Genomic DNA, 26,423 nt, shown 5'->3' on the forward strand with positions numbered 1-26,423 from the left:
ATCACATTTCCACAGACATATTTGAATCCACAGTTATTAGATGAAGCAAGAACAGGAATACTGTATGGTATTGATTGTATTAATAGCACACAAAGTTAATTTCCTGAAGACAAAAGTATGTACATGTGTTGTGGAACTGATGACATGACTCACAGTGTTCTGGGAGACTTTATTTTAGTCTATCACCTCTCATATCTGATGTTTGGACCTTTTTAGAACCACACTAAACCAGACCGAGAACAGCAGATAAGTTCCTGTGTCTGTAAACTGGAAATTTCGACAAGTCAGTCAAACTTAGCCAGACTGTGACAGGAAGTTGAAACTCTTCCTTCATAATAAAGGGTTAACGCTCACAAAAAAGCAGGAAGACTAAAGGTCTGCAGTCTAAAACACTTGGTTTACTCTGGTTTGACTGTAACATAACATGGTTGGAGTGTGATACTCCTAAATGAGTGTCTTTATTACTTATTCTGTTATTTCCAAAATACACATCTAGTCTCCAACTATGGTGGTAAATAATTCTGATGCATGAAATTACAGTGCAGTGAAAAAGTATTTGCACCCTTCCTGATTTCTTAGCTTTTTGCATATTTGTCACATTTAAATGTTTCAGATCGTCAAACTAATTAGACAAAGATTATACGAGTAAAAACAAAATGCAGTTTTTAAATTATGATTTCATTTATTAAGGGGAAAAGTTATGCAAACCTACACGGGCCTGTTTGAAAAGGTAATTACCCCCTAAACCTAATAACTGGTTGTGCCACCCTTGGCAGCAAGAACTGCAATCAAGCATTTCTGATAACTGACAATGAGTCTTTCACATTGCTGTGGATGAATTTTGGCCCACTCCTCTTTGCAGAATTGTTTCAACTGAACCACATTAGAGGGTTTTCAAACATGAGCCGCATATTTTCTTCACTTTGTTTCTATTGACCCAAAGTTTATTTTGGGTCATTGTCCTGCTCCATAACCCAAATACACTTCAGCGTCAGGGCACGAACTGACAGCCAGATGTTCTTCCTCAGGACTTTCTGGTAGAGAGCAGAATTCATGGTAACGTCAATTAGTGATCCAGGTCCTGAATCAGCAAAGCAGCCTCAGACCATCACACTACCACCCCCATGATTGGCTGCTCCTATGATCTTTTTCTGAAATGCTGTGTAAGTTTTACAACACATGTAACTGGACTAAAACCTTCCAAAAAGTTCACCTTTTGAGTCATCAATTCACAGAATATTTTCTTCATTCAGCAGGTCTGACAATAATAAGAGCCGGGTGTGGCTCGTGAAACTGAACTCGGTAGTTAATCACAGTTAATTTAGCATTTAGTTTTTCACACAGGACCAGGTAGGTTTGGATCACTTTTTTCCTGTAAGAAATGACATCATCATTTAAAAACTGAATTTTCTATTCATTTCATCAAATATTAAAATTTGTTTTATGATCTGAAACATGTAAGTGCAACAAATATGCAAAAAAAGTCATAAAGGGTGGGCGAATACTTTTTCACTACACTGTATTCCAAAATATGAATGTAAGAATTTTTTTAGCACACGCAGTCAGAGTGCAGATTACCTATTACTAAAACACTAATCATGGCTCTGTTAATCAATTTATAGTATTAAAAGGGCAATTTCTTTATTTCCATGGGGCTGTAATTGGCTACCTGGTGACAGAGAAAAATTGCGCTAGTTGGATACAATCAGGGGTTATACGGGTAGGGAATGTGAGTGTAAGCTATTCTTATTAATCACCGACCAGTCCTATTAATAATAATACTTTTGAAAAAAGTAAATAACATTTTGCAATATTAAACTACATGCATACATTTTCCTTTTCTAGCCATGCTGTAATTTTAGCGGCTTTGATATTCTCCTCGAGGCAGCAAGCTTAATTGAGGTGCTTATCTGTATAGGCCAACCTCTTATTAAATGGTATTAAGTAAAAATAGACATGTAGATTATTTAAGCAGAATAACAGAAACAAAATGAAGTCTCCCTGTGAGTTTCTGGCTTATTCCTTCCCCTACCTTTTCATCCAGCCACACCACCTGCTCCATTTGACTGACAGAAGTGGTGCTTGAACTGCAGAGTGGCTTTTGGAGGAACCGGGGCCCCTTTCGATCTGAAACACGTGCGCAACCATTTGCTGATCTTTCAGGGACAAACAGCAAACTGCTTTAATGAAAAGGCACAGTTGTGGGCAATGGGGCTTTAAGGTAAGCTTTCTTTTTTTGTGGGTGTGTCAGAAGTGTTACCCCTATCAGGAGCAACCCGTATAGCGATAAACCCCACTATCTTTAAAAAGTCAGTGCAGATGGTGAATCAGCGGCCATAGATGCAGGGCTTGCGTAACTTAACACTTTCCTCAGTGCACCAGAGTCTCTATTAAACACGTTTTTCAACTTTTGTCTGGGATCCCAGTTGATTTATTGCAAGCTGCTACATTTTTATATAATCTACAACTACAATCAGTCTAGACCAGGGGTGTGAAATAAGCCAGAATCATCCTCTAGGTGGTCAAACGTGAGATGTATAGAATAATTTTAAATATCGGATGCCATTTTTGCCCAAAAAAATGCTCTCCTGTTCTTGATGTGCTGATGCGATGCATGCATTACTGCATTTAAGGGACTGACCACATGAAAATACAAGCACAGGTGTAATTTTCAAAAAGTGGGTTTAATTTGACCAAAATGTCCAAAAAACAAAACACTGAAAGTAAGCGTTACTCAAAAACACTAGTTAACAAAAAACACTAACTCATCAAACTAATCTTCATTGTTTACTAAAATTCATTTAAATGTTTAGCAAAAAGTTTTGTTTTTTAGTTTGTTGTCCAAAAAACCCTCAACTTATTAAGGAACATTGTACATGCATTCAAATTATTGTGCATTTAAACAGTTCTAATATATAATTATTATACTATATAAAATATGTTACTGTCATGTACATAACAAGATAAAATAACATGATATTTACAATCCCCATATATCATTCTCTATTTGTTGTCAATACAAACAAAGGCAGTAAGAAACAGTTTTAAATACCTGTACACAGCATTATTATCACTTTGACTTTATTATTCTATTGACCTTGAAGGAGAGGTCAGAAGTCAAATGTAACATGATATTTTAAATCTTTGTGCAGTACTTTCTATATGTTGACAGTACACACAGTAAGTTATGAGGCTTTTTGTCAGCTTTGAGTTGGCCGTGAACACTAAATTTGAATAAATAGTTAACATGACCCCACTCTAGACCCCTACAATTTTTATCAGAAATCATTCCAAACTTTTCAAGCTATCCTGTTTCAGACAGAATGATACGCATGCATGCAAATGCTAACCTCTTTGGTGGAGGTAATGAGAACTTCATGCCGTTACAGCAGATGGTTCAGTCCATGTGGGTGGCCTTTGCATTTCAACCATTTCCACCCTGTGCCTCCTCTTTGCTCAGACCAGCAAGGACTGTACTAGCTGACACATAACTCAAAAAGCTAGGGAAAAAATTAATAATCAGTCCAGGACACGTTGGAGAGATTATAACTCTTGGCTGGCCTGGGAACTCCTTGTTGTTCCCCCAGACAAGCTGGAGGAGGTGGCTGGGGAGAGGGAGGTCTGGGCTTCTCTCCTTGGGCTGCTGCCCCCGGGACCCGGCCCCGGATAAGCAGAAGAAGATGGATGGATGGAAAAATGATTAATTATTCATGCAACTTCTATAAATCAGAGTCAAAACAGTGTAAACCAAACGTGTTCCATCATTTTGAATGCAGTGTAGTATGATACAGTGTAATGAGAGAAATGAACCAAATTAACTCAATCAAAGAAACATTTTTTTTTGCTGTGTAAATGACTGCTAATTAACTTAACTATGGGACTTATAATATAATATAATAGTCTATAATGATCTGTTAATGGCATCTGATGCAGGGAATTATTCTGTGATCATTTTGCTTGATCTTAGCGCTGCCTATGACACCATCGACCACAAAATCCTACTTAACAGGCTCAAGGTTTTGGCTCTGCCCTAGACTGGTTTTCTTCCTATTTATCAGACAGGACCTTTTCTGTTAGGACTGACAGGTTCACCCCTGACATTGCTGCCCTGACCTGTGGGGTCCCACAGAGTTCAGTTTTAGGTCCATTATTATTTTCTTTTTATATGCTTCCTTTAGCTGGTATCATTCAATCTTTTAGCGACCTGTCTTATCATTTTTATGCTGATGACATTCAGCTCCATATGTCCTTTAAGCCTCATCAGCAGGATAGGCTGTCCACCCTAGTCCAGTGCTTAACCGAGGTTTCTGATTGGCTTTCAAGCAACTACCTCGTTCTAAATACTAACAAGACCGAGACCATGATCATAGCTCCTCCTGAGCTACATTCTAAAATTAGTCAGGTCCATCTGTCAAGCCAAATATTCGAAATCTTGGAGTAATATTTGGCTCTTCTCTGGGTTTTGACTCTCATGTAAAATCTTTGTCCTGTTACTATCATTTAAGAAACATATCTAAACTGCGACATATGGTTTCTTCAGCTGAACTGGAAAAACTCATTCATGCATTTCTGTCATCACGCTTAGATTACTGTAATTCCCTGTTTACTAGTTTGGATAAATCATCCCTCTCTCGCCTCCAGACAATACAAAACGCAGCAGCCAGACTACTAACTCGCTCTACCAAGCGTGTTCACATCACTCCCATCTTATATTCTTTACATTGGCTCCCAATAGAGTTTAGAATTCGCTTTAAAATTCTTGTTTTAACATACAGAGCACTGAATGGCTCCAGATTATTTATCCAAGCTTTTTATAAAATACACTGCTGCTCGTCATCTCCGCTCACAGACTCAGAGTGTGTTGGTTCCCGTACACGACTGAAGACAAAAGGGGACAGAGCCTTTCAGTCTGTTGCACCAAGGCTGTGGAACAGTTTACCACAATTACGTTTGCTTGACTCTGTGGATTCTTTTAAAAAGCAGTTAAAAACTTTTCTGTTCAAACAAGCCTTTTGTTGATCTACATATTTTATATTTTTTACATTATTTACATTTGATCTTTTACATTGTGTATAATGTCTGTTGATTGTATTGTTTATTTTAATACTTGTGTACAGCGCTTTGTGACTGTTTGTCTGTGAAAAGCGCTTAATAAATAAATTTTATTTACTTACTTACTATGGGACTTATGAGGGATTCAGAAACCTTAAATGTGCTATCTGTGGTTGTAGATACACAGTAGAGTAAATGTGTGCAAGGTTAAGAATTTGTAGCTCTTGACAAATAGTTTGAATCGAGGACTGCTTCCACTTATTTCTTGGCTAGCTTTGAGTTAGCATGCTATCTATACCGTCTGATGTTGTTTTAGCAGGATAATGCAGTTGTTTCTGTGCTGAACACAGTTTGCATTCTATCATCACACTCTTGTTCTTTCATGCAATAAAAAAAATAAAGGTAATGTCGACATCTCCCCTCCTCAAAAGCTCTAAACCACTGCACCATTTCTCTCCTCCCTGCGTAAAAACTGAAATCAGCTGATTTTAGCGCAGGAAGAAAAAGGCATGCTTGTTTGATTTTTTTTCTTTCAATCCTTATGTTTTTGTTTGTTTGTTTGTTTTGTTTTGTTTTTTAAAGACCTAAACACTTTTCTCGGTAAAAACTGTACAGGTGCTACCCAGTCAATGCTTTTATTTTTAAAGGCGTTCCCGGAAGCGGTGGTAGTGATGGCAGCAGCTTTGACTCCGTAGCCGCGTGTCTCGGTGGTGGGATGAGAGAGAGAGAGCGTGAGTGAGAGACAACAGCGAGGACTGACTGGAGGGGGGAGGAGGAGTCTGTCCCAGCCTGCATCTGGCCCGCTCCCCTCTCTGTCACCCCGGGCCAAACCCGCCCAGCTCCTCTCACTCACTCTCCGCCTGTTTTCCCGCACGGCTCGGCCCGGACACACACACAGAGCACCCACTCACACACGGCGCGAGGACACGGAATGGAGACGGAAGGGAGCCAGAGCAGCCTGTCCACCGCGGACTCCCCGCATGACCCCTGGTAATGGAAGAAAACTTTGTTTTTTAAACTTTCTTTCGCACCTCTGATCACACATACACACACCTCTGAAACAAACCTGCTATCCTGCGAGAGGACTTCCACGCACACGCACAGCTCTCGTGTAAAATCAGAGGTGATTCTCCCTGATCATCCACCTTTAAAAAAAAAAAAAAAAAAAAAAAAAAGCTCCACGGTTAAACTTTCCAGGTCTCAACTTTGTCATTTCTGAGGTGCCGCATTAATTTCACCGGAGGTTTTTAAAAAAGAAACGATGACTGTGTCGCCTAAATAGAAATATTTTCTCTGTTTTTCCGCAGCAAAATGTTCATAGGTGGACTCAGCTGGCAAACAACACAAGGTAAATCTTTTTTTTTTTCCAACACTAGCTCTCCTGAAATGCCACCATGTCGTTAGAAATCCTGGCGTGGATCACAGGGAGCCAAACCAAACTTATTGGAAAAGCTGTGTTTGTTACGGTGTCTGTTGGGATGAACTCAGCTTGTTTTTATTTGTTGTCTCTTTTTTTTAGTTTTGAAGTGGCAAACACGCTCAGGATGAATGCCCCCATTCACATATACCATAGTGGATTCTTATAAGCTCATTAAAGGGGTGGTGGGGAGGTGTTAAATTCTTGAGATTGGAAATGATTTGTGATTTGAATTTTCTTTTGACACGTGAACACGTTTTATGTTTTGTCACTTTTAATCTAAAAATGCAGGAAGTTTGACGAAACAAATCTCAGCAGGCAAATCACCCCCCTCCCCCCAATCCCATCCCCTTTGGTTAACTTTTTGATATTAAAGTACTTATTGCTTGTTGACCACTTGTTTCCTGTGTCTTCTATCCTGCCTTGTTTGATTCCCAGAGGGTCTGAAGGAGTACTTCTGCAAGTATGGCGAGGTGAAGGAGTGTATGGTGATGCGAGATCCAGTTACTAAGCGCTCGAGGTGAGGGAGCTGTTCCCGGAGCTTGGAAGTTTGTCTGAATTTCTGCGATTTTCTCGCTCCTCGTAATGTGTCATATCAACATGTGTCAGTAATGCCTTCCCTCTCTCTCTCTCCCTCACTCCCCACCTCCCCCCACCCTGATGCCCACAGAGGGTTCGGATTCGTCACCTTTGTCGATCAGGCTGGCGTGGATAAAGTTTTGGCTCAAACCAGGCACGAGTTGGACTCCAAAACAGTGAGTTCTCTGTATTTACTTCCCACCACCGGATAATCCCATTGCTCACTGTTTGATTAGTGGATTTTCCAATAATCCGCTACAGAGGTGTAACATTGCTCCATTTTTGGTGTGTTTACGATCGTTCCACCATGTTGGTGTCGCTCGAGTCTGCCCGCCGCCACACCTTACACATGAACCTGTTCATCTCAAAGATGTTAGCGGAGACACATGGGAGGGGGGAAAAAGTGCTCTTTCTCTCCTCTCTCTCGCTCTCTTTAGACAAACAGGCAAAATGTTACCCAGTGTCAATTTCCATAGAAACAAGGGGGGGTGGGCTGGACAGGGTTGAATTCACTGCCAATCTTTGATTTGGCCTCTAGGAAGAGGAAAGCAAGACTTTCCTTTCTGCTGTTGGTTTTTTTCCCCTTCTTCTCCTCCTGCCCCCAAGGGGTCGAATTGACCCCGAAAAAAAACTTTCTCAATGAAACGAGAAAATGCAACCTGAAACCATCAAGGTGTGAATGCGGCAGCAATCAGACTCCCGTGAGCTTCCTGTTGATCACGGAAAAACTGTGAATGTAGCCTCGAGAAAGTCGCACATTCAGGCCTTTTTCACCTGTGTGAATTCTAACTTCAAATGTATTAATCGCCTGTGTTGCAGAGTGAGTGTGTGTGTGTGTGTGTCTTTGTCAGTAATGAATGTGGGCTGGCCTGGGAACAATGTGGCCCGTTGGTCGCCATAGGGACCGCTGCCCCCGCCTCTCTCCTCAGTGGGAGTGGTAATGGCTGCGGGTTAGTGACTGTTTTGAAATGAGGGAAGCCTATTTCTTCTTTCCCCTCTTTTGTGCTCTGCACGATTCACCTTCTCTGGGAGATAAGTGGAGGTGTTGTAGAAGGAAATGGACGAGGAGAAGATGAAGAAGGGGAAAAAAATGGTTGTTCACTGTAGAAAGTTACAGAAATAAGACATTTCTGTTATTATGACTTCAAAAGTGACATTTTTGGAGGAGTGTGTTGGGGGTGTTTGATACAGAAGTTAAGCTGAATTCAGCTCTTCATAGTTTGTTGGTTTCCCAAGTGCCCGACTGCTATAGTGTCACTTGCAGGCACGACAGCTATGACAAGTAGCACCATCATGGTTGGACGCCACTAACTCACCATGGGGTTTGTTTCCATAGTGACCCCCCCCCCCCTTTCTTCACAGTTGAAGAATGGCTCTGTCACAAAAGAAAGAAGATAACAATGCACATCATTTACAATCATTTCTTGGATACCAGAAATCAGACTGCGCAAACAGTTGCAGGCGCAGAGAGAAGAGGTCATGACACCGACGGTTTATCCTTCAGATAAGCAACTTATTAAATTCATCGCTGGCTCCACCGATAATGATTCCTTGTCTTTAATTTGACACCCCCCCCACTCCACCGCAGCTCGTGCATCAGCGCAGCCTCACGGGCCGTGGAAGGTCCCCTTGTGGCTGGCACTTGGGTGTCGGTGGTGTTTTGGTAGGGGTGCCGTGGCAGCCTGTGTGTGTGTGTGGTGTGGAAAGGGCTCAGTGATCAGCCACAGGGGTTGGATGGTGAGTAGAGTAGCCCTTTTAGACCGCTGCTCACCCTGCCCCCTCTCCCCTCTCTCATGCAGACAGGTTATCCTGTTAGAGAGGGAGAGAGAAAAGTTCTCCAGTGGCAACAGAAAGAATGTGCCATGCTGTGACCGACTGAACCGCTCCAGCACTGGAATTAACGCAGCTTTGCTCGGCCGCGAGGCTGAGGAGCGAATACTGTGCTGCAGAGGAATTTATTGGTACTTATTGTGTTTGAAGGACAGATGCTGTCCGGTTTTGACCAGTGTGCTGCAGCAGGCCTTACTGTGATTTATGCAACTGCTGCTCTGCTAGCTGCCCCTCTGGGTGTCCTCCCGGCTTCCCACTGTCTGTAAAGTTAGTGACGGCCGAAGCAAAAGACACCTTTTGTGGGACAAAGTGTCCATTCAGCTGCAGCTCCAAGGTGCAACTGTGGAGAGTTTTACAACAAAGTCACACAGCCTTTTAGTTCGAGTTGCATTAGGGGTTATCCTACTCCCCCCTCCTGCTTAACCATTTCCATACTGAGATGAGTGGAAAGACTGAGGTGGTGGTGGGGGCAGGATAACCCCGTCTGTGATTACTGTGACTCTCCTAACTAATAGGATTGGAGTCAACAAGCTTGAGTTGTTCCTCTGAGATGTTGAGTGCGGCCCAATCGGTGCGTTGCTTTAAGTGCGTTCCCAGCTCAGGCTGTGACAGGCAGCACACTCGGCCAACTGTTGCATAGCTGGGATGTAGCCGGTCAAAGGGGATTACCCTGATTTCATAAACCTCTCTTGGAATTACGTTCAGCTTCTTCCCTGTTACCTTGAGTCCGGTGAGGTTAGACTCCTCTCTAAACTACACCTCTGAGGCCTCACATGTATTCATGATATTTCTGTCCCATATGTTTATGTTTGTTTGTTTGTTTTTTAAATATAAAAATCTCACGAGTGAATGTTTTTTAAATTAAAGCCGTCCCCCACCCAAAAAAACCCAACAAAACAAATTTTGTTTAGAGTCGTTAATCATTGAGAACAAGATGCCCCAGCCTCATAAAAGTCCAGTCAGTATGTATGTGCATTGGGAATTTCCCAGTAAAGTTCACTTCTTGCATGTAAGGTCAGTTTTTAAGTAAGTAGAAAGAAACGTTCAGCAGGTGAAAGCAAAGCTGGTCTCCTGTGTCACACTCTGAACACCTGAGGCAACGGGATGAGTCCGATAAACACGGCCACTTCATGTGCTTAATGTTCACAATTTCCTCACCACGGATGTGCCGTGTGCTGCCATGTGTTTGATTTTGTGTGTTTGTGTGTGTGTGTGTGTGTGTGTGTGTCTTGTTTGTTTGAATGTACACAGGAGTTTTGGACATCGGGAGGGTTGGTGACCGGAGGTGACTATCAGAGTAGTCTAGCCACCATAGAAACTAAACAGTAGACTCTGCATCTGATCCTCCAGTGTTAGCCTATAGTCTTCTCACTCTGCTCTCTAGAAAGAAAGTGAAATAAATAAATAAGAGACAGAAACTTGCGTTGGTGATGTCGACTCTCATTAGAAAACTCTGGTAAATGCACACGGTTTACCATAGAGGCTCTAGCTCTCTACTGTAGTTCAACTCTACCCTCTCATGGTTACGGACTAATCTTAGCGCTGTACTGTCTCACCATCTGTTAGTGTAACAGCAGTACAGTGTGGCGTAGTCTAGTTGTTCTCTAGCTCTATTAGACCGTATAGACTAATATAGAGGTCTCAAATTCCAATTTTGCAGCCTGTCTATGATTGCATCTTCATGGTGTGGTTTGGCTCTCTCTCCAATCTTAACCTTGGTGACATTCGGGGGGTTAGTCCACATCAGTTTGGGTTTTTTTGTTGTTGTTGGTTTTTTGGGGTTGTATTAATCTGAAATGAGTTACTCAGTTAAAAAAAAGCACTTTTATTTTTCTGGAAGTAAAGATGACGGACTGCAGGGCAGACCAGCCAGACCACCTAAAGATCACACAGGTCGAATGGTTTCTATTGTTGTCATCGCTTGCGTCACAAGCAGGCCAAAATCGAACGAACAGACTTGGTGTGTCCGCTGTCAGCGCGATGTGATTGACAGCTCTTTGTCTTCCTCTCCTTCCTCGTTTTCTCCCGCTGTCTTTCTGACACACTTGACCTCCGTCTCCGGCTCTCCTTCCTCGCCGAGGTGAGGTGTGTTTGTGATTGTGGTGTCCGTGTGAGATTCCAGGAGATCACATGTCACATGGTGGTGACGAGAGAGGCCTGGGGTTCGCCGGACATTCCCAGGCATTCCACCTGCGCGAGCACGCTCACACACACGCTCACACACACACGCACGCACACACACACACACACACACACACACACACACACACACACACACACACACACACACACACACACACACACACGCGCACATGCACGGAAATTTACACGATCGATCAAGCCAGAGATGCATGTGCCTGCACCACACAGGCAAATCCATGCAAAATAAAAAAAACACAAACTAGTAGCACACCCTCGCACACGCTGCACACTCACTGACAATGTGTGGCTTAAGCAGAAGAATGTAGAGCACGCACTCGCTTCGATTCAGTCGGCCTTTTCAGGCAGAGTTTTTTCCCGTTTTGTCTTGGTTGATGGAAAATGATCAACAATTTGTAAGTACTTTATTAAGAGACGCTCGCTGGAGTCTGGTACAGATTATTATACACTTGATCGTGCTGGAGGTGTGGCCAAAATAAGACGCAATCACTACATCAGTGTTGATACACGTAAACACGCACACTGGCATCACACACCTGGAAGACTCGACGCTTGAGTGGCCAAAGTCTGCATTCGGATTTCTGATTTAAAGAGAAATCTGTAGATTTTTCGTTGTGGTGTCGTCACGTTTTCTAGTACAGCGAGGCCCAAGTTTGATGTGAAAAACAGGTTTTTTAGACATCAGTGTTGTGTGGTATTAGTGAACACGTGCGCTAGGCATGACAGGATAACCTGGATGTGTTGTACCTTCTCTGCTGACTTGCTAAAGAATGAAAGATGAGGGTCTGATATCAGAATACACCAGGGCAAGGCGGCGGGTTATAGCAGCGCATCACTAACCAGGTCCTCTTTTCTCTATATCCTTTGTTTTAGATCGATCCAAAGGTCGCATTTCCTCGCAGAGCCCAGCCCAAGGTGAGTCGAGCGGCCTCCTCGCGCTTGTCCAGCGTCGAGTGTTTTCTGTCACGTATCTGGGACAGTGCCTCATAATGCTGATGTGAGCACAGGTTAACAAAACCTTTTAGACCCTCACCTGAATGTCGGTGTTACATTTCAAAGCAATGATGTTCATGTAAGTCAAATCAGAGCCAAGCGGAGCCTTATAATAATGAACAAAACAACTGTTTTCCTTTTGTTTGATGTACAATTTGTAGCTGTGCTTTGACAAATAGCTGGAATTTCAGTTTTACTGATCTTTTTCTTTTTAAAAATTTGCATTTACTGTTGTACTCCAAAGTCCCACCCTGACTTAAGTTGGTGTCCAGCGCTGTTCGAATGATTAGTCTAATTAATCAGTTAGTCGAAGTATATAAAATGAGTCGGCAATTCTGGCAATCAATTAGTTGTTTTAGGTCTTTAAAAAAAAAAGGACCCAAAATTTGACGAGTCCAATCTCTGAATGTTTGATGGCTCAGTTTAGTAAAAAAAAAAAGTGGTTTTCCTTTTGGACTGCTGGGACAGATTAAAAACCGCAACAACACTGCCCATGTTTGTATTTTAGTGAGTCATTTGTAGTGTTATAGTTACAGAAATTGAACATTGAACAACAGTTTATTCTTTTGGTTTTCTCTCACTGACTGCTAAGAATAAATTTTATATATTCACTAATGGAAAGCCAGCAATACGTCATACAGCATCACTCACTCACTTCGCTCACTGGCATCAGACAAACTGCGAGGAAGTGAAACAAAAAAGCCCAAATAAATAATAACAGGTGTCCAATGCTTCCTGTGCACACGATTGGAGGAACGCAGGAAGTCCTGCTTTTTATTAAAAGATTTTGTGAATTGCTGGTCAGCGAATAACACACGAGAAGCCGAATCCTTAGCATGTGAATCTTTTAAAATCAGGGCTTTTTATTGTTTTGTTTTTTTTAAATCTTCACAGCTTGAGGACATCAAACTTAGAGGAGCAAAGTCATTCACAGCCTTTAAAACAGAGTGTTGCATTCTTGCTTAGTGTCATTACGGCTAGTCAGTCAGACACTTTCACATGTGGCCTGTGCTCTTGTAAAACCTGGCAGCAGTTTGTATTGTGTACTTAAACGGCCTAAAGAAAACGTGTGGATGATAATTCTACCATTACACTTAATGACTTCATATGATCAGCTTTAGTGACACAGCTTTATAATCAAATGTAGCTCTCACTGAACTCCATGTGCATGCATTTCTAATGAAACTGGTTCATGAGTGCTGCCCTTTCTTTCCTCCTTCTTTTGTCCAGTTGGTCACTCGAACCAAGAAAATCTTTGTGGGAGGCCTGTCGGTGAACACGACTATCGAGGACGTCAAGCAGTACTTTGACCAGTTTGGGAAGGTGAGTGGTGGGTCCACGCGGTTTGGAATGAAACCAGCCAGTCCTTACGGACTTGCATAAGTTTGCCGGTGCAGAAACAAATCAGCAGCTCAGAAAAGCCGTAGTACCACATCCCACAAGCTCGGCAGGTTCAGATTCACAGCACATTCTCGGAGAAAAACTTCACTTTGAATCAAGCGACTTGACTGGGAGTGAAGGAGTTACTGGGGAGGAGGGCGAGAAAAAAAGGCTCGACGAGGACAGAAAAAAATAACGAGGCTAGGAGGTTCTGGGAGCAGCAGGCGAAGTTTAGGGGGACTGGAAGACGGAGCGAGGGGTGGGGGGGGGAGTGGAGGAGGAGGTTGTGTGAGGAAGGGGGAGAAAAGTTTTGTAGTGAGTGTGTGGTGATGGAGAGGAAGGAGGAGGGATTATCAGAATCTGAATTAATCTGATGTAACAGCTGCTCCTACCCACAACCCCCTCCTGGCCCGTTACCGTGGTGACCCGGCTTGTCCATTGTCCCCAAGTAATTCTGCGGGTAAGGGGGTTTTGTTCTGCGGGAGGAGGGATGAGGCGGCGTTAGCATAAGTGTGTTGGTTGTGGAGAGTGGGGGGGGGGGGGTCCAACTCACGAGTTTGGGAGCAATAAATAGAAGTTGAGTTGTTGTAAAAAAGCTTGTAAACTTGGCGCTCTTCCTTCAGTTTCTTACGTCGGTGTTTTTAAAAATTAGGTTTGAAAACTTTTTTTTTTAAAGATGTTTTGTGTTTTGCAAGATTCTGAAAGGCGTGGGGGCCGAAAAATAGACCGTGGGCTGACAAAGGCATCGTCAAGGGAGGGAGGGCCTTACTGAGGGAGGTTTGCAGAGGGGTAAGAGAGGGAACTGGGTCAAAATGGGGTATGTGTGAGTGCTGATCGGTGGTGGTGGCGGGGGGGGGACCATTATACTGCTGTATAAAGCTGGGCAAATATTTTGCTAGTTTGTTCTGAAGTTATCTGCATACTGGTGGTTTCTGGATTAATTACAATCCAGTGTGTCTTCTGATATGAAACTGACCGCATGTAATACGTGTGGTTTACATTCACACACTCAGTTCTTTCAGTTTTTCGGGGATCTTGTGCAAAGTTATCATTCAGACTTTTTTGTCCAGCAGATTTCAGTCTGCACCTCAAGCCCTTTAAAATGTTTTAAAAGCAAAGATGCAAAGACTCGGTCTGAGGTGCTGCGTTTCTGACCGCGCGTTGCTTCATTTCCAGTGCCGAAAGGTTTGGCCTCGAGTTCCTCTGTTGCTCCCTCCTCAATCATAGCGTCTAGATGAATTTTTGCCGAGAGATATATCCAGGGATGGACGGTGAAATGCAGGCTTCAGCCATCCATGGAAGTTCCTGATTAGACTGCCTCACTGGACCTTTTGTGTCCCGTCCTGGTGAGGACAAAGGAGTGCGGAGAGGGATGGGCAGGGGATAACAGGGAAGATGAGAGGTGGGGGGGAAGGATGAGGGGGAATATTGTTTGGCAGTACTCTGTGAAAATGCTCAGTGTTTGAAATATTGTGCAGTTAATTCTGTTCCCGCCATTAAATATTGTTTTGATCTTCTTCATAGCATCCCAAAGGCCGACATGTGCGGTTTGAGCCCACGTCGGGTTTCTGTTTGCTTTAGTCTGATCATCAATCACTTGCGCCAGTCTGCACGCCGACCCTTTCCTCTGCTTGACTTTGTAGTAACTTTGGGCCGTTTCTCCCACTGGTGTCCAGAATAAAGGCTGTTTTTTTTTTTTTTTTTTTGTGCAGAGATGGAGACTTGTAGGCAGTGAGTAAATGTCAGGCTGGAAGTAAGCAGTGACTTGAGAGGCACACTGACACTCCTCACTCACCTTTGACCTTTCTGTAGGCAAATTGCCCTTGTGGGTTCTCACACACACATACACAGACACTGGGCAAGGACTGACACTCCAATGTCACTATGACAAATTACTCTGTGGACTGTCTCCAGTAAACTTATTATAGACCGAGAGCACAGATTTACTTACCAAATGTTTTTGTGGAGCTCTGAAGTATAAACATGTCAGAAGAGACTAAAAGCGAGAGAAATAAAAGCAGAGACTGAGCTAAAGAGTAGGTCAACTTTGACAAAAGAAGCTGTGTGTGTGTGTGTGTGTGTGTGTGTGTGTGTGTGTGTGTGTGTGTGTGTGTGTGTGTGTGTGTGTGTGTGTCGAACAGACACCTGTGTCTTTGCTCTATAAAGGGAGGCCGGGCCAGAGGGAGAGGTCAAAGGGAGAAGAGGAGGAGGAATTATGGCTGACTGTGCCAACAAACAAAGCCTCCAGGCCTCTTTGTTCTCCCTCTCCCTCTCCCTTTGTCTCCTCTTTTTCCTCCCTTTCCACTTTGACCCACTCTTTTTTCCTTTTTTCCCCTTTCTCCCTCTTACAGGACTCTCTGTGCTCTCTTTCACCACATCTCCACCTGTCGCTATTCCTCTCACTATCAGCTCTCCCCTCTCATCGAGTCGCCACCTGCCCGATGGATTCACCTTTCTGCTTGTGACTCGCTACTTTTTCGTGTGTGTGTGTGTGTCAGTGTTTCTCTCTTTGCAGTGCTCTTTGTGTCATTGGCACTCTCCCATCATTCATAAGGCATATTTGATGTTGGGCTTGAACTTTCCTTTCTTTTTCCCCCTTTTTTTTCTTATAAGGACTTTTTGTACAGTTGCCATGGTTATATCAAACTCTGGAGGGGGTCAGAGGGTGGGTGGTTTATTAGCTCTCTGTAAGAAGGAGCTAACGCAGCTTCCAACTTTTTGTATCGCCTGTTATGTACGTGAGCTTGTTGTGGAGTTTTTCAACATATCTTCCTGTTTTTGCCCCCTCGGCCTCCTCTTTGTAACCTGTCGCTCGTCTGCAGCCCTCCCTCTGCCTCCCCCCTCCCCTCCTCCCGCTTTCTGTCCATCTGTTGCTGAGCCTCCCTGCAGAACTTGAGAAGGGCTGAGGTCAGGCAATATGCCGCGTGGTGAGAGAGAGAAAGAGAGAGAGAGCTCTGAGTAAAAAACTGTGTTGTTTGTCTCCCCTCAGGTCGACGATGCCATGCTCATGTTCGACAAGACCACCAACAGACACAGAGGTGAGATGGACTGACCCCGCCTTCCCTCAACTCTTCCTCGTTTTTTTCCTCTACTGTTCCCCCACCCATTTCTGGTTGTCTATTGATCCCTCTCCAACCCCTCCACACCCCCCATCGTCCTCCTTCCTGTGGGCTGAGCTGCAAGGAGACGAACGGGGCTAGTCTAATTAGCCAGTCCGTTAATCGGGATCAGGATAAAGCCTCCTTAAGCACCTCCTCCCCACCCTGGGATTGATCGATTATGACAGCCTACCAGCTTTGCCCGGGCCTTCTGGCCAGGAAGGGAGGGAGGGAAGGAAGGATGAGTGCAGAAAAAGGAGCATTGAAAGAAGGAGGGGGGCAATGTGTTAAGCGGCTATTACACCACTAATTACTCCACACTATTTAGCTGTACTACTGTACAGAAAGGCCTATTGTCTAGTTCCAGCGTGTTGTGTGAATTATTACGATCTACTGTTTTTTAACTTACAAACTTGCCTTCTGCTCGTCAGGATTCGGCTTTGTAACATTTGAGAATGAAGACGTGGTGGAGAAAGTGTGCGAGATCCACTTCCACGAGATCAACAATAAAATGGTACGAGGGCTCGATTTGCCACTCTTGCATCAGCACAACATAGAAACTAAGGTGTGATCATTCTCCTCTCTTCTGGAAAACAGGTGGAGTGCAAGAAAGCGCAGCCCAAGGAGGTGATGTCCCCCACCGGCTCGGCCAGGGGGCGCTCTCGGGTGATGCCGTATGGGATGGACGCCTTCATGCTGGGCATCGGTATGCTGGGTAAGTTGGCATCGATCAGGACAGGAAGGATGTGGCGGCGCACATGAACCCAACGGTAACTGCTCCAGCATTAAAGGCCCAGCTTCCTCAAAGGTCACGCGGCGCCTCGCTGGGAGAAGGCTGACCACTGCAGCCGGCTGCTCGCTTCAGCTTATAACTCTCCCCCAAGCAGCTCATAAAAGCTGTGACCTCTGTGGCGCTTTAATACATGTGTTAACTTTACATATTAAAGCTTGAATACCACACTTGTGTACAGTTTAGAAAGTCACAGGGGGTACAGTAAAGGAGCGCAATAACGTGGCTGAAATACACTTATATTTATGCAACCAAATAGCACCTTTTAATCCCTTCTTTTAAAAACTGTTTCCTCTGATTTGTAGCACCTGTAGTCACGTTTTTGTGGACTGGAGCTAAAGCCAGCATCCCTGTAACTTCACCAGCTGGGGTGGATCCTCACACAGCTAAAGACAATATTTTCCAGTGGTTTTTCCAGTCGATCCTTGGGTTGTAAAATGAGTGAAATGGCCCTTTGAAAAAAAAGGTCTCAAATAGGGCTGAACGATTATGGAAAATAATCTAATTGCGATTTTTTGCCCCAATATTGCGATGCGATGCGATATGCGATTATTTTTTAAGGTATTTGTCTTCTGTATTATTAAACAAAGACAAGCAATACATCATATAGTATGGCCAATACTATATTACATTAATTTTAAACTGTTCTTTCCTGGAAGACAGACCTCTGTTATGATGACATGAGGTGATGCATGAATTGATGACTGACATTTTTATTTAACTTCTTCAATCACAACAGTATATTTGAACATACACAATAGTTTATTTTTAGCTTACAAACATCTGAGCATAAAGTGCTGACAAGGAACCCTGGTGTAAACATTAAAATGAAAGTCAGTACAATGTGCAGATTGCAGAAATATACATAAAAAAAATCAGTGGCTTTACCACACTCAGTTTTTCGACATCTGTGAACTACTAGACAGTCATTCAATTAAAAAATAATATTAAATAAATAAAACTAATAAATAAAAAATACACACATCTTACTGATCTCTGCAGTCAGTAACATTACACATAAAGTGCAAACATAATAGCAATTGTATAAACACACACACAAACACGCCTTTAAAGTTTAAAGGCGTGAAATTGGACGGTCTAGTTCTGATTAGCGTCACCGCTGTCTCGGTGGAGTTTAATAAACTCGGCCGTCTGCTTCTTGCTATCTAAAATATAACCAGACACTGGTGTAAATTCTCGACTGTCTCATACTTCTGTTTAATAAGTTTTCTGTTTGACGTTTAGTCAGCTGTGTGAAAACCAAGGAGGAACCCACCCGGGGGATTAATAAAGTTTTATTTTATCTAATCTAATAACTTTAATCTCAGCCAAACCGATTTACTCACGAACAAACAAAACACTGAAAAAAGCCCAACAATAACATTTTTAGGTTGTCTAAGTGACTTATATATTACGTTTAACCCGAGCAGCGAAACTCCGCGGTGATCTGAAAATGATGTGCCGGGAGTTGTGCCGTTCTCGGCCGCATCAGTAACCCTCGAGCTCCCGGCTAGCTGTCGAGCTGGTGGGTAGCAGACGCCTCTGAAAACGTCGAAGCACTTTTGCAAATATGGGATATCTTGATAAACCGAGCAGATATTTGATGTTTACACAACTACTTTCTCGCCTGAAAATATTTTAAAAGTTTATTTTGTGACCCAGAAAGATTAGTATGAGTAATTTTAAAACTTAGTAGCGGCCGCCATTGCTGGAAACTGGAGTTTGGCTGGGCCGCGCTATGAATTCTGGGATATGGTAGTAATTTGGACAGCCTTCGGCGCGTCGCTGTGACGTAATCGGTCTACAAATGCGGCCTCAGGAGGATGCAGCCCATGAATTGTATAATATAATCGCAGTATAATCGCAGCCTTTGCGGTTAGAAAATTGCACTTGATCATGTCGCGATATTATCGCAAATGCGATATATCGTTCAGCCCTAGTCTCAAACCTCCATTACTGTGAACATTATCCTCTACAATACACCCTTTACCCTTGTACTGACAACCACGCTGGTGCTACCACCTGCTGTTCAATCTGAGAACTACTTTCTTCAGTTTCAGTTCTTTAATTATCCAGTGCATAGAAAGGATTTGGTGGCAAATTCTTTCTCTGAGGTGAGGATTTAAAAAAATGTTTACATTACTTTTGTTATCCTGTTGCGCTAATGCTGGGTAACATTATTGTTATTCCCCTGAATGTTCTCCTGAGGTAGGTTCTTCAGGTGTCAGCTTGCATTACAAAGAAATTCCCTGAGTAATGAGCACCGCTGAGAGTGTAAGTGAAGACAATGACAGAAATCCGCCCAGTCCCGTCCTTGCGAGGAAATCCAGATCACAGGTGTAGGATATCACACACCTGCATGTCACGGATTGTACAAAGCTTCACTGTTAGGGGGCAGCAAAACAGCACACACGCATGCATTCCTGTTTATCTATTTCGTGTTCAGTATTTCACCACATGTGTAATTGTCCTCACTCGGGATACATCCCATGTACGCCTCAGTTCGCATATTAACGCCAGTTTTCTTCCCACAGGTTATCCAGGCTTTCAGACTGCCACCTACACCAGTCGGAGCTATGCTGGCATCACTCCTGGATACACCTACCAGTTTCCTGGTAATCGCAATATACTTTATGCTCCTTGTACCCTAAGGACTATTCTTTTTAAAATCCTATTTCTGGGAATAAAGATACAGCCATCTTTAGTCGATGTGCATCCTTTGGAAGTGCCTGGTGCCCACTAAAACGACTCTTTCTAAGACTGTGGCTCAGGGTCATGTTTAATAAAACAAAGAATGGACACATCAGGTAAATAATCCGAAATGATTTGCACAGTTTGCTCCCAGCAGCCTTCTGCTGGAGGGAATTTCACACAAAGGTCCCAGTTTGTGTGAAATCGCACGTTCCACAGGATGTATTGAATAATGAGGTGGAGTGTTGTGTCAGTGAGTCAACTGAATGAAGTCAGTAGCTGGAGTAGTGTCACGTTGAACAGCCAGTAGACACACTGTCACAAATACAAACATGTTTCCATGGAAGCATATAAAACACAGTGAGTGCAAATGGCTGCTTGTAAATATCAGGGAGTGGAATTGCATCTGCTTTGCTTGAGTGTGTGTGTGCATGCATGCTAGCATGACATTGAACTTTAGTGATGTGGAAACGATTCCAGTAAAAGAAAATGCGACGCTTTCTTCTGAATGATTTGAAATGATCAGCCTGGACGACCAAACTGTAACTCTTGCTCTATTGTTTTGCTGTCTCAGCAGGATGACTGTGTGTCATTTAACTCCACTTCTTAGACTGTAAAACATCTTTCCGTCCTTTAAGTACACGCACCTGCCCTGTGCGTGTACTTCCTCTCACCTGTGATTTGCCCCTCCCCTTGGCTTTGTGTGTGTTGTCCTTGCTGGCAGTGGTGGTGTGTGTCTCAACAGCACTCTGATGTTTCTGTTTTAGAGTTCCACTTAGAGAGGACTCCCCTTCTGACTTCACCCCACCCCCCTGAGCTCACAGGTCAGTCAGTCCCTCCTCTGGACTTTACAAGCAGCACGTTGTCAGTCTGCTACACGCCCACAATAGCACCAACACATGATCACTCTTTGGTTTGCATGTTTGTGTTTGTCGGTCCTCCTTGGTTTCTAGCTGTAGGCTGATTGCTGACAGTAATGGGGGAAGAAGTAGGTGTTTGGTTTAAAGGGCTCCTCTGGTGACCTCAATGGACCCTGTTTTAAGTTAAATGATCCTAGAATCTGCAGTTCTTTATTGAAAGTTGTTAGCTTCCTTTTACATCTAACATTTGCTCTATCATATGTTTTAACTTAATCTTTTCTTCTCTGCCTTTTTTAGCCATTCCTCTCACGGCATATGGACCAATGGCAGCTGCGGCAGCAGCGGCAGTAGTCAGAGGTACCAAATGACATTAAACACAACATCCATCATCTGGTCAAAATACTATTCTCACCATCCTCAGCTGCACTTATCATCAATTTGAAAAAATATCAGCAATCAAATTATTATCAAGTTTTAGTCTAAACTGCAAGTGTCAGTGTGGGCATAAGTGGTGAATCACCTGATTGTTAATGCTAATCAATGAACCGTGCTGCTAGTGTGTCTAAAAATGAGATTTTTCTCATCCAGTGTGAGACAGAGAAATTACTTTCTCTCCCTGCAGGTTAGAAGATTTACATTTTAATCTGTGTTAAGTCCTCTTCATTAATCCAACCTCTGCTCGCTTAACCTTGGCACTAAAATGATAGTTGAGACAGGTTGATGTCTCCGTTATTGTGACGTCATTATTTTTTACTTTCAGGCTCCACCCCGTCTCGTTCTGCTGGATTTTTAGGTACAAGCAGCCCAGGTCCAATGGCAGACCTTTATGGAACAGCCAGTCAGGAATCGGCCGTCAGCAGTTACCTCAGCGCTGCAAGCCCTGCACCAAGCACTGGATTCAGCCATAGTCTGGGGGTAAGTTACTGTTGCCATTAATTATGTGTTCCAGTTTTTGATTTGAGTCGTGTCTGACCCTTAGTATCACTAAAGCTGTAACTTCTGTCTGTTACATCAAGTCTGTTGGTCCTCATTTAAAAAAAAAAAAAAAAAAAATCACATTTAAGCTAATTTCCCGGTGAAGGCAGGTAGCATCTGCAACGCTTACTTTAACACTGGTACATCACTGCATTATCCTACAGTTTGTCTTCTAATATTTTAATTATCATAATAATTTAGGCTGAGATATTATGTAAAAGGTCAATATCACACTCTTGTCTGTCCATTAAATACAGAAACTGTATATAGAAGATGGGCATAGCATCCGTGTCTAAAAACCGGTTCATCTGACTGATTTATTGTTGGCCAATATTAGCTATTTGCTAATTTATCTGTATCTGCATTTATAATGGCTGATAAATGAGTTGTGTGGTTGCATAGTCTGGCCACCAGAGAGAAATGCAAATTTCCTTTATGTAATACGCATTTGGGACCCCACAAATACAACAACCAGCTGATCCAAGAAGAGTCGGGCAGGGCGCATAACAAATGCTAGGTTATTCTGTTTGGGTTTTGTGTATCCAAGAGGGAGAAAATGGTCTCTACATCCTGATATAAGTGGCACAGTGGTTAGCGGTTAGCTGTTGCCACACAGCAAGAAATCCACAACAAAAATAACATCTTGATATCGGTCTTAAAAGTCCAATATTGGCCCCGCTCTACTGAAGTCAATGTGCAAGTGCCTTAAATCCACATTCCCAGTAAAAGCAAGCGGGGCATGACTCCTGTGTCACTTTAGTGTATATTTTGCTTTTGCTGTAAGTTAATTTAGTGAATTATGATCAGGGTCAGAAACGAGTGTAAAGCAGGCTCCACTCATTAACTAATGATTTGCGATTGACAACCTTTTACCCAAAGCTAAGTCTGTCATGGCTAAAAGGTTCATCTTGAGGCTTAAAAGTGGTACTAATGAGTGACATCATGGATGCTGCTTCCATCTTTTGTATACAGTCTATAAGGCTGTATATATCACCATGCTAGCTTAGCTTGAGACTGGAAACAGTACTTCTAAACAGCAATTCACATTAAAAATGTTATTTTTTTTTTATACAAAAGTGTTTTTTAAACCGTTTTCATTGAAGCAATCAAAAATAGTTTAGACATGCTGGTTAGCGATGGTGGTTTCTGGTTTTAGTCTTTGTGCTAAGCTAACTGTGGGAATTGCTTCCTGTTGAATGGACAGATGCAGGAGTGGTATTATCTGATCTTATTTGCCATTGCAAGAATGCAAATAAGTGCTTTTCTTAAAATGTTGAGTGATTAAATGAACTTGTTGAGTGAACATCACAAGAATAAACATTAGAAGCAGATTCAGCAACTCTACAATTTGGTGTTTAAAAAAAATTAATCTGGCCCTCATTTAACAGCTTATTTTGGTGTGTGTACATTTCCAACTCCAGTTATTACCACCTTTAGCCCAAGATGGCAAAAGTAGTCAGCGTAGCTCTTAGGCTATATGAAATCATACTGACCTTGCATGCTTGCTCCCACAGGGCCCTTTGATTGCCACGGCCTTCACTAACGGGTATCACTGAGAGTGTGAGTCAGTCCTCCTGCTAGCTGTCATCCTTTAAGTGTAACACATACGAGTGCTTCGTGCTGCCTAACCTGTGAGTAATCCCGCCGGTTTGTGTGTCAGTGCAGAGCTGTAGACTGAGAGCTGGAAGGAGTTGAAGCTGCTTTGGAGCTGATCTGGCCTGTCTCTGTCCAGTCCACGTCTCCGGCTGGGGTGGCCTAACCTGTAGCCAACCTGCCCTGGTGTCAGCTACATCCAGTTGACTCTACAGACACCACACTAAACTCCACCACAATTTTTTTTTTTTTTTGGGGGGGGGACTTAAAAGAAAAAAAAAAAAACCTTCTCAAAAAGAGCAAAAACGTTTATCACTACATGTAATAGCAACACATTCAGATGCTGTATTTCTTTGTGTTTTTCCTCTGATATGTTTTTGTGATGGCTGTGTTATTTCATGATCTGTTTTGGCTGTGATTCATTGGTTCCTTTGACCTCTTTAATCTGATCTCTCTGAGATGGGAGGAGTTTAATCTCCAGGTGATGGCTGTTTGAAGGTCAGGAGATGTAAAATGTACTGGAAAGCTGTATATTTGTCACTAGTTCATACTGAATTTTAACATTGGGGATTAATACTTTTTCTCAAATGTGTCACAAAGTGTATATCTTGGTAGTTTTTTTTTTGTTTTGTTTTTTAACAATGACTCGTTACTAATAATGGTCAGACGACAAAGGTCATTAGTCTCTGTTACGTAATAGGCCTTCATGAGGTGTACAATTTTGTAAAATTTTGTAAATACGGCTGGTTAGCGGGTGAGAGGGTTCTGCAAAATTTGCGTCAGGGAGGCGGGAGCGTTTTGGCGAAATGGTACGATCTCTTTTATCAATCTTGACTGATAGTTTCACATGAAGGTCGAGAACATTTCAGTTTGTCTGTCTGTTACTGTATTTCTCTCCAGGCGTTTATAAATGATGCGTCACGTGAGTCTTACGACATTGAGGAGCAGCGTCAGAGTTTTACTTGAGCGGGTGAGGGGCTGCGTACTGAGCGACACTTGCTACTGTTCGGAGACGAGGGGTGTGGAAGCACTCCTGTTGGGAGAGGAAAAACACGACTTCTTACTTTATCATATTGTTGTTTTAACTGTGATTTTTAAATACGTGATGATTGTGAGGGCAAATGAAGGACTGTTACGATGGAGCAGTCGTGCACAGTTTGCGTTCTGACTGATTTCCTCTGCAAGATGAGTTGATATTCGTGTGTCATTTGGTCTTATTCACATTGGTTTCCAATGTGCCATGTTTTGTTTTGTTTTGTTTTTGTTGTTGTTGTTTTTTTTTTTTGGGGGGGGGGGGGTACCTCTGCTGCAAATGTGAAATTTTAATCTGACCCTTTTTTTAAATTATTATTATTATTACATTAACATTGATATAAAAGTGTGGGTGGTTGAACCTTTTAGAAAGGTGGGGTCTTATTAACTCTTGTTTACCTGTCATACCCACCCCACAGCCATCCATCGCTGCATATCCACTGGAGGTCACAGACTGTAGCAATGTGACTTATTTCTTTTGTTTTGTTTTTAGACCAAAACACTTATTTTCAGAGCTACTAGGATTTTGCACTGGCCGGACACGATAAAATAAAAAAGCACTCCCCATCTACAAAATACCAGGTTTTTAAACATTTTGATACACTCGCTCTGTCTGCTGCGAGCTACCATGGTATTTCAAACTCTGATGCTGATTTCACTGCATTATAACAATCTTGTCAACACTGTAACATTTTCTGATTTTCATTTTTCTCGTGTTTATTCCTTTGGAGGAAAGCAAAACTTTTTAACTTTTATTCCTAATAAATTATTTTAAAACATTCCACTTTTTTGTGTCCTGTTTGAGTTTTTCTTGATTTCCTACACAGACTTGCTTTTTTTCATTTAAAACTACTATTTCTAAGGAAAATGATCTTGTATTTCTAGCTCCATTTATTGGCTTGATTTGGCACAAATACATGACAGCAGATGGCCTTTGCTGAGTAAAATTAGTGCGTCTTAACATTTGTCCAGAATTATCATTTGTAATAAACTTCAGTACAAAACAATAAGTAAAAATAAGCCTTTTATAAAATTACTCAATTTTTAAAAAACAAACAAACCCCAATGTTATGTGTAATTCTAGTTTCTTTACTATGATATGCTCTAAAGGAGAACCAGCTTTACTCCACGTTGCTTTAAATTTGCACAAAATCCATAAAAACAGCATTGTGCAAAAGTCTTGAGCCACACATTTCTTTATATGTTATTAGGAATGTAAGAATTAGATGCAGTGATGTATTGAAATGTGCAAACATAAAAGGAACAAAAGTACATAAACGGAGTTTGTAGGATCCCAACAAGCTTAAAAATGAATATTTGGTATGACTACCTTTATTCTTCAACACAGTCTAAACTATCTGAGGCAGATGTCTTCTAATTTCTTGAAGTAGTCTTCAGGAATAGTTGTCCAGGCTTCTTGGAGGACATTCAAAGCTCTTCTGCTGTTTGTTCTGTTCTCTGTCAAGACAATCCCACGCTGCTTCAATAATGTTGAGGTCCGGGCTCTGAGAAGGAGAATCCATCAGTGACAAGAATTTTATCCTCCACTTAACCACTTTCCGCTGAATTTTTTAAGGACACACTGCACACCATGCTGAGATATACCCAAGCTTTTTGGGAATCACCTTGTTGGTGAAAATACTATTTTATAACTCAAACTGTGTTGTATTTGGCATTTTTCGTAGACTTGACTAAAGAAATTATGTATTTTTTTAACCTGGCGTCTAGTAACAAAGAAGCTGTTCGTGTAGAAAGAACACTGGTTCATCCCTTGAGAAAGGTGCCTTTTCTGTGTTTGGACGATTGCTGGGTCAGTGGTAAGTGGGTTACAAAAGCATTCCTTCGACAATGGTCAGGTACAAGGACTAGACTGAAAAAGTAGCCAATGTCCAAATAAACCTTGAGAAAACCTGGGAAAAAGATCATCTTAAGAAGGTCTGGAAACAAAATGTAAAGAAATGAGGGTTGGCTCA

The 26,423-nt window shown here is 42.4% G+C and overlaps 1 protein-coding gene across 3 annotated transcripts; it reads left to right on the forward strand.

Moving 5' to 3' along the window:
* Nucleotides 1-5,801: 5,801 nt before the first annotated feature.
* On the forward strand, nt 5,802-25,234 carry msi1b (musashi RNA binding protein 1b). 3 transcript variants are annotated; one of them, XM_080893502.1, is made up of 15 exons: nt 5,804-6,042; nt 6,360-6,400; nt 6,908-6,989; nt 7,140-7,224; nt 11,912-11,953; nt 13,262-13,354; nt 16,401-16,449; nt 16,941-17,023; nt 17,107-17,224; nt 19,834-19,914; nt 20,758-20,814; nt 21,148-21,207; nt 21,611-21,765; nt 23,340-23,385; nt 23,491-25,234. In XM_080893502.1, the coding sequence occupies exons 1-14, from the start codon at nt 5,984-5,986 to the stop codon at nt 23,379-23,381; spliced, it is 1,047 nt and encodes a 348-aa protein (XP_080749628.1). In that variant the 5' UTR covers nt 5,804-5,983; the 3' UTR covers nt 23,382-23,385; nt 23,491-25,234. The 3 variants fall into 3 exon arrangements, with proteins under 3 accessions (XP_080749629.1, XP_080749628.1, XP_080749630.1); XM_080893504.1 differs by having other exon boundaries at nt 5,816-6,042; nt 23,486-25,234; XM_080893503.1 differs by lacking the exon at nt 20,758-20,814 and having other exon boundaries at nt 5,802-6,042; nt 23,486-25,234.
* The last annotated feature ends 1,189 nt before the right edge of the window (nt 25,235-26,423 follow it).

Source organism: Rhamphochromis sp. 'chilingali' (assembly GCF_963969265.1).
Source record: "Rhamphochromis sp. 'chilingali' genome assembly, chromosome: 10".
NCBI lineage: Eukaryota > Metazoa > Chordata > Actinopteri > Cichliformes > Cichlidae > Rhamphochromis > Rhamphochromis sp. 'chilingali'.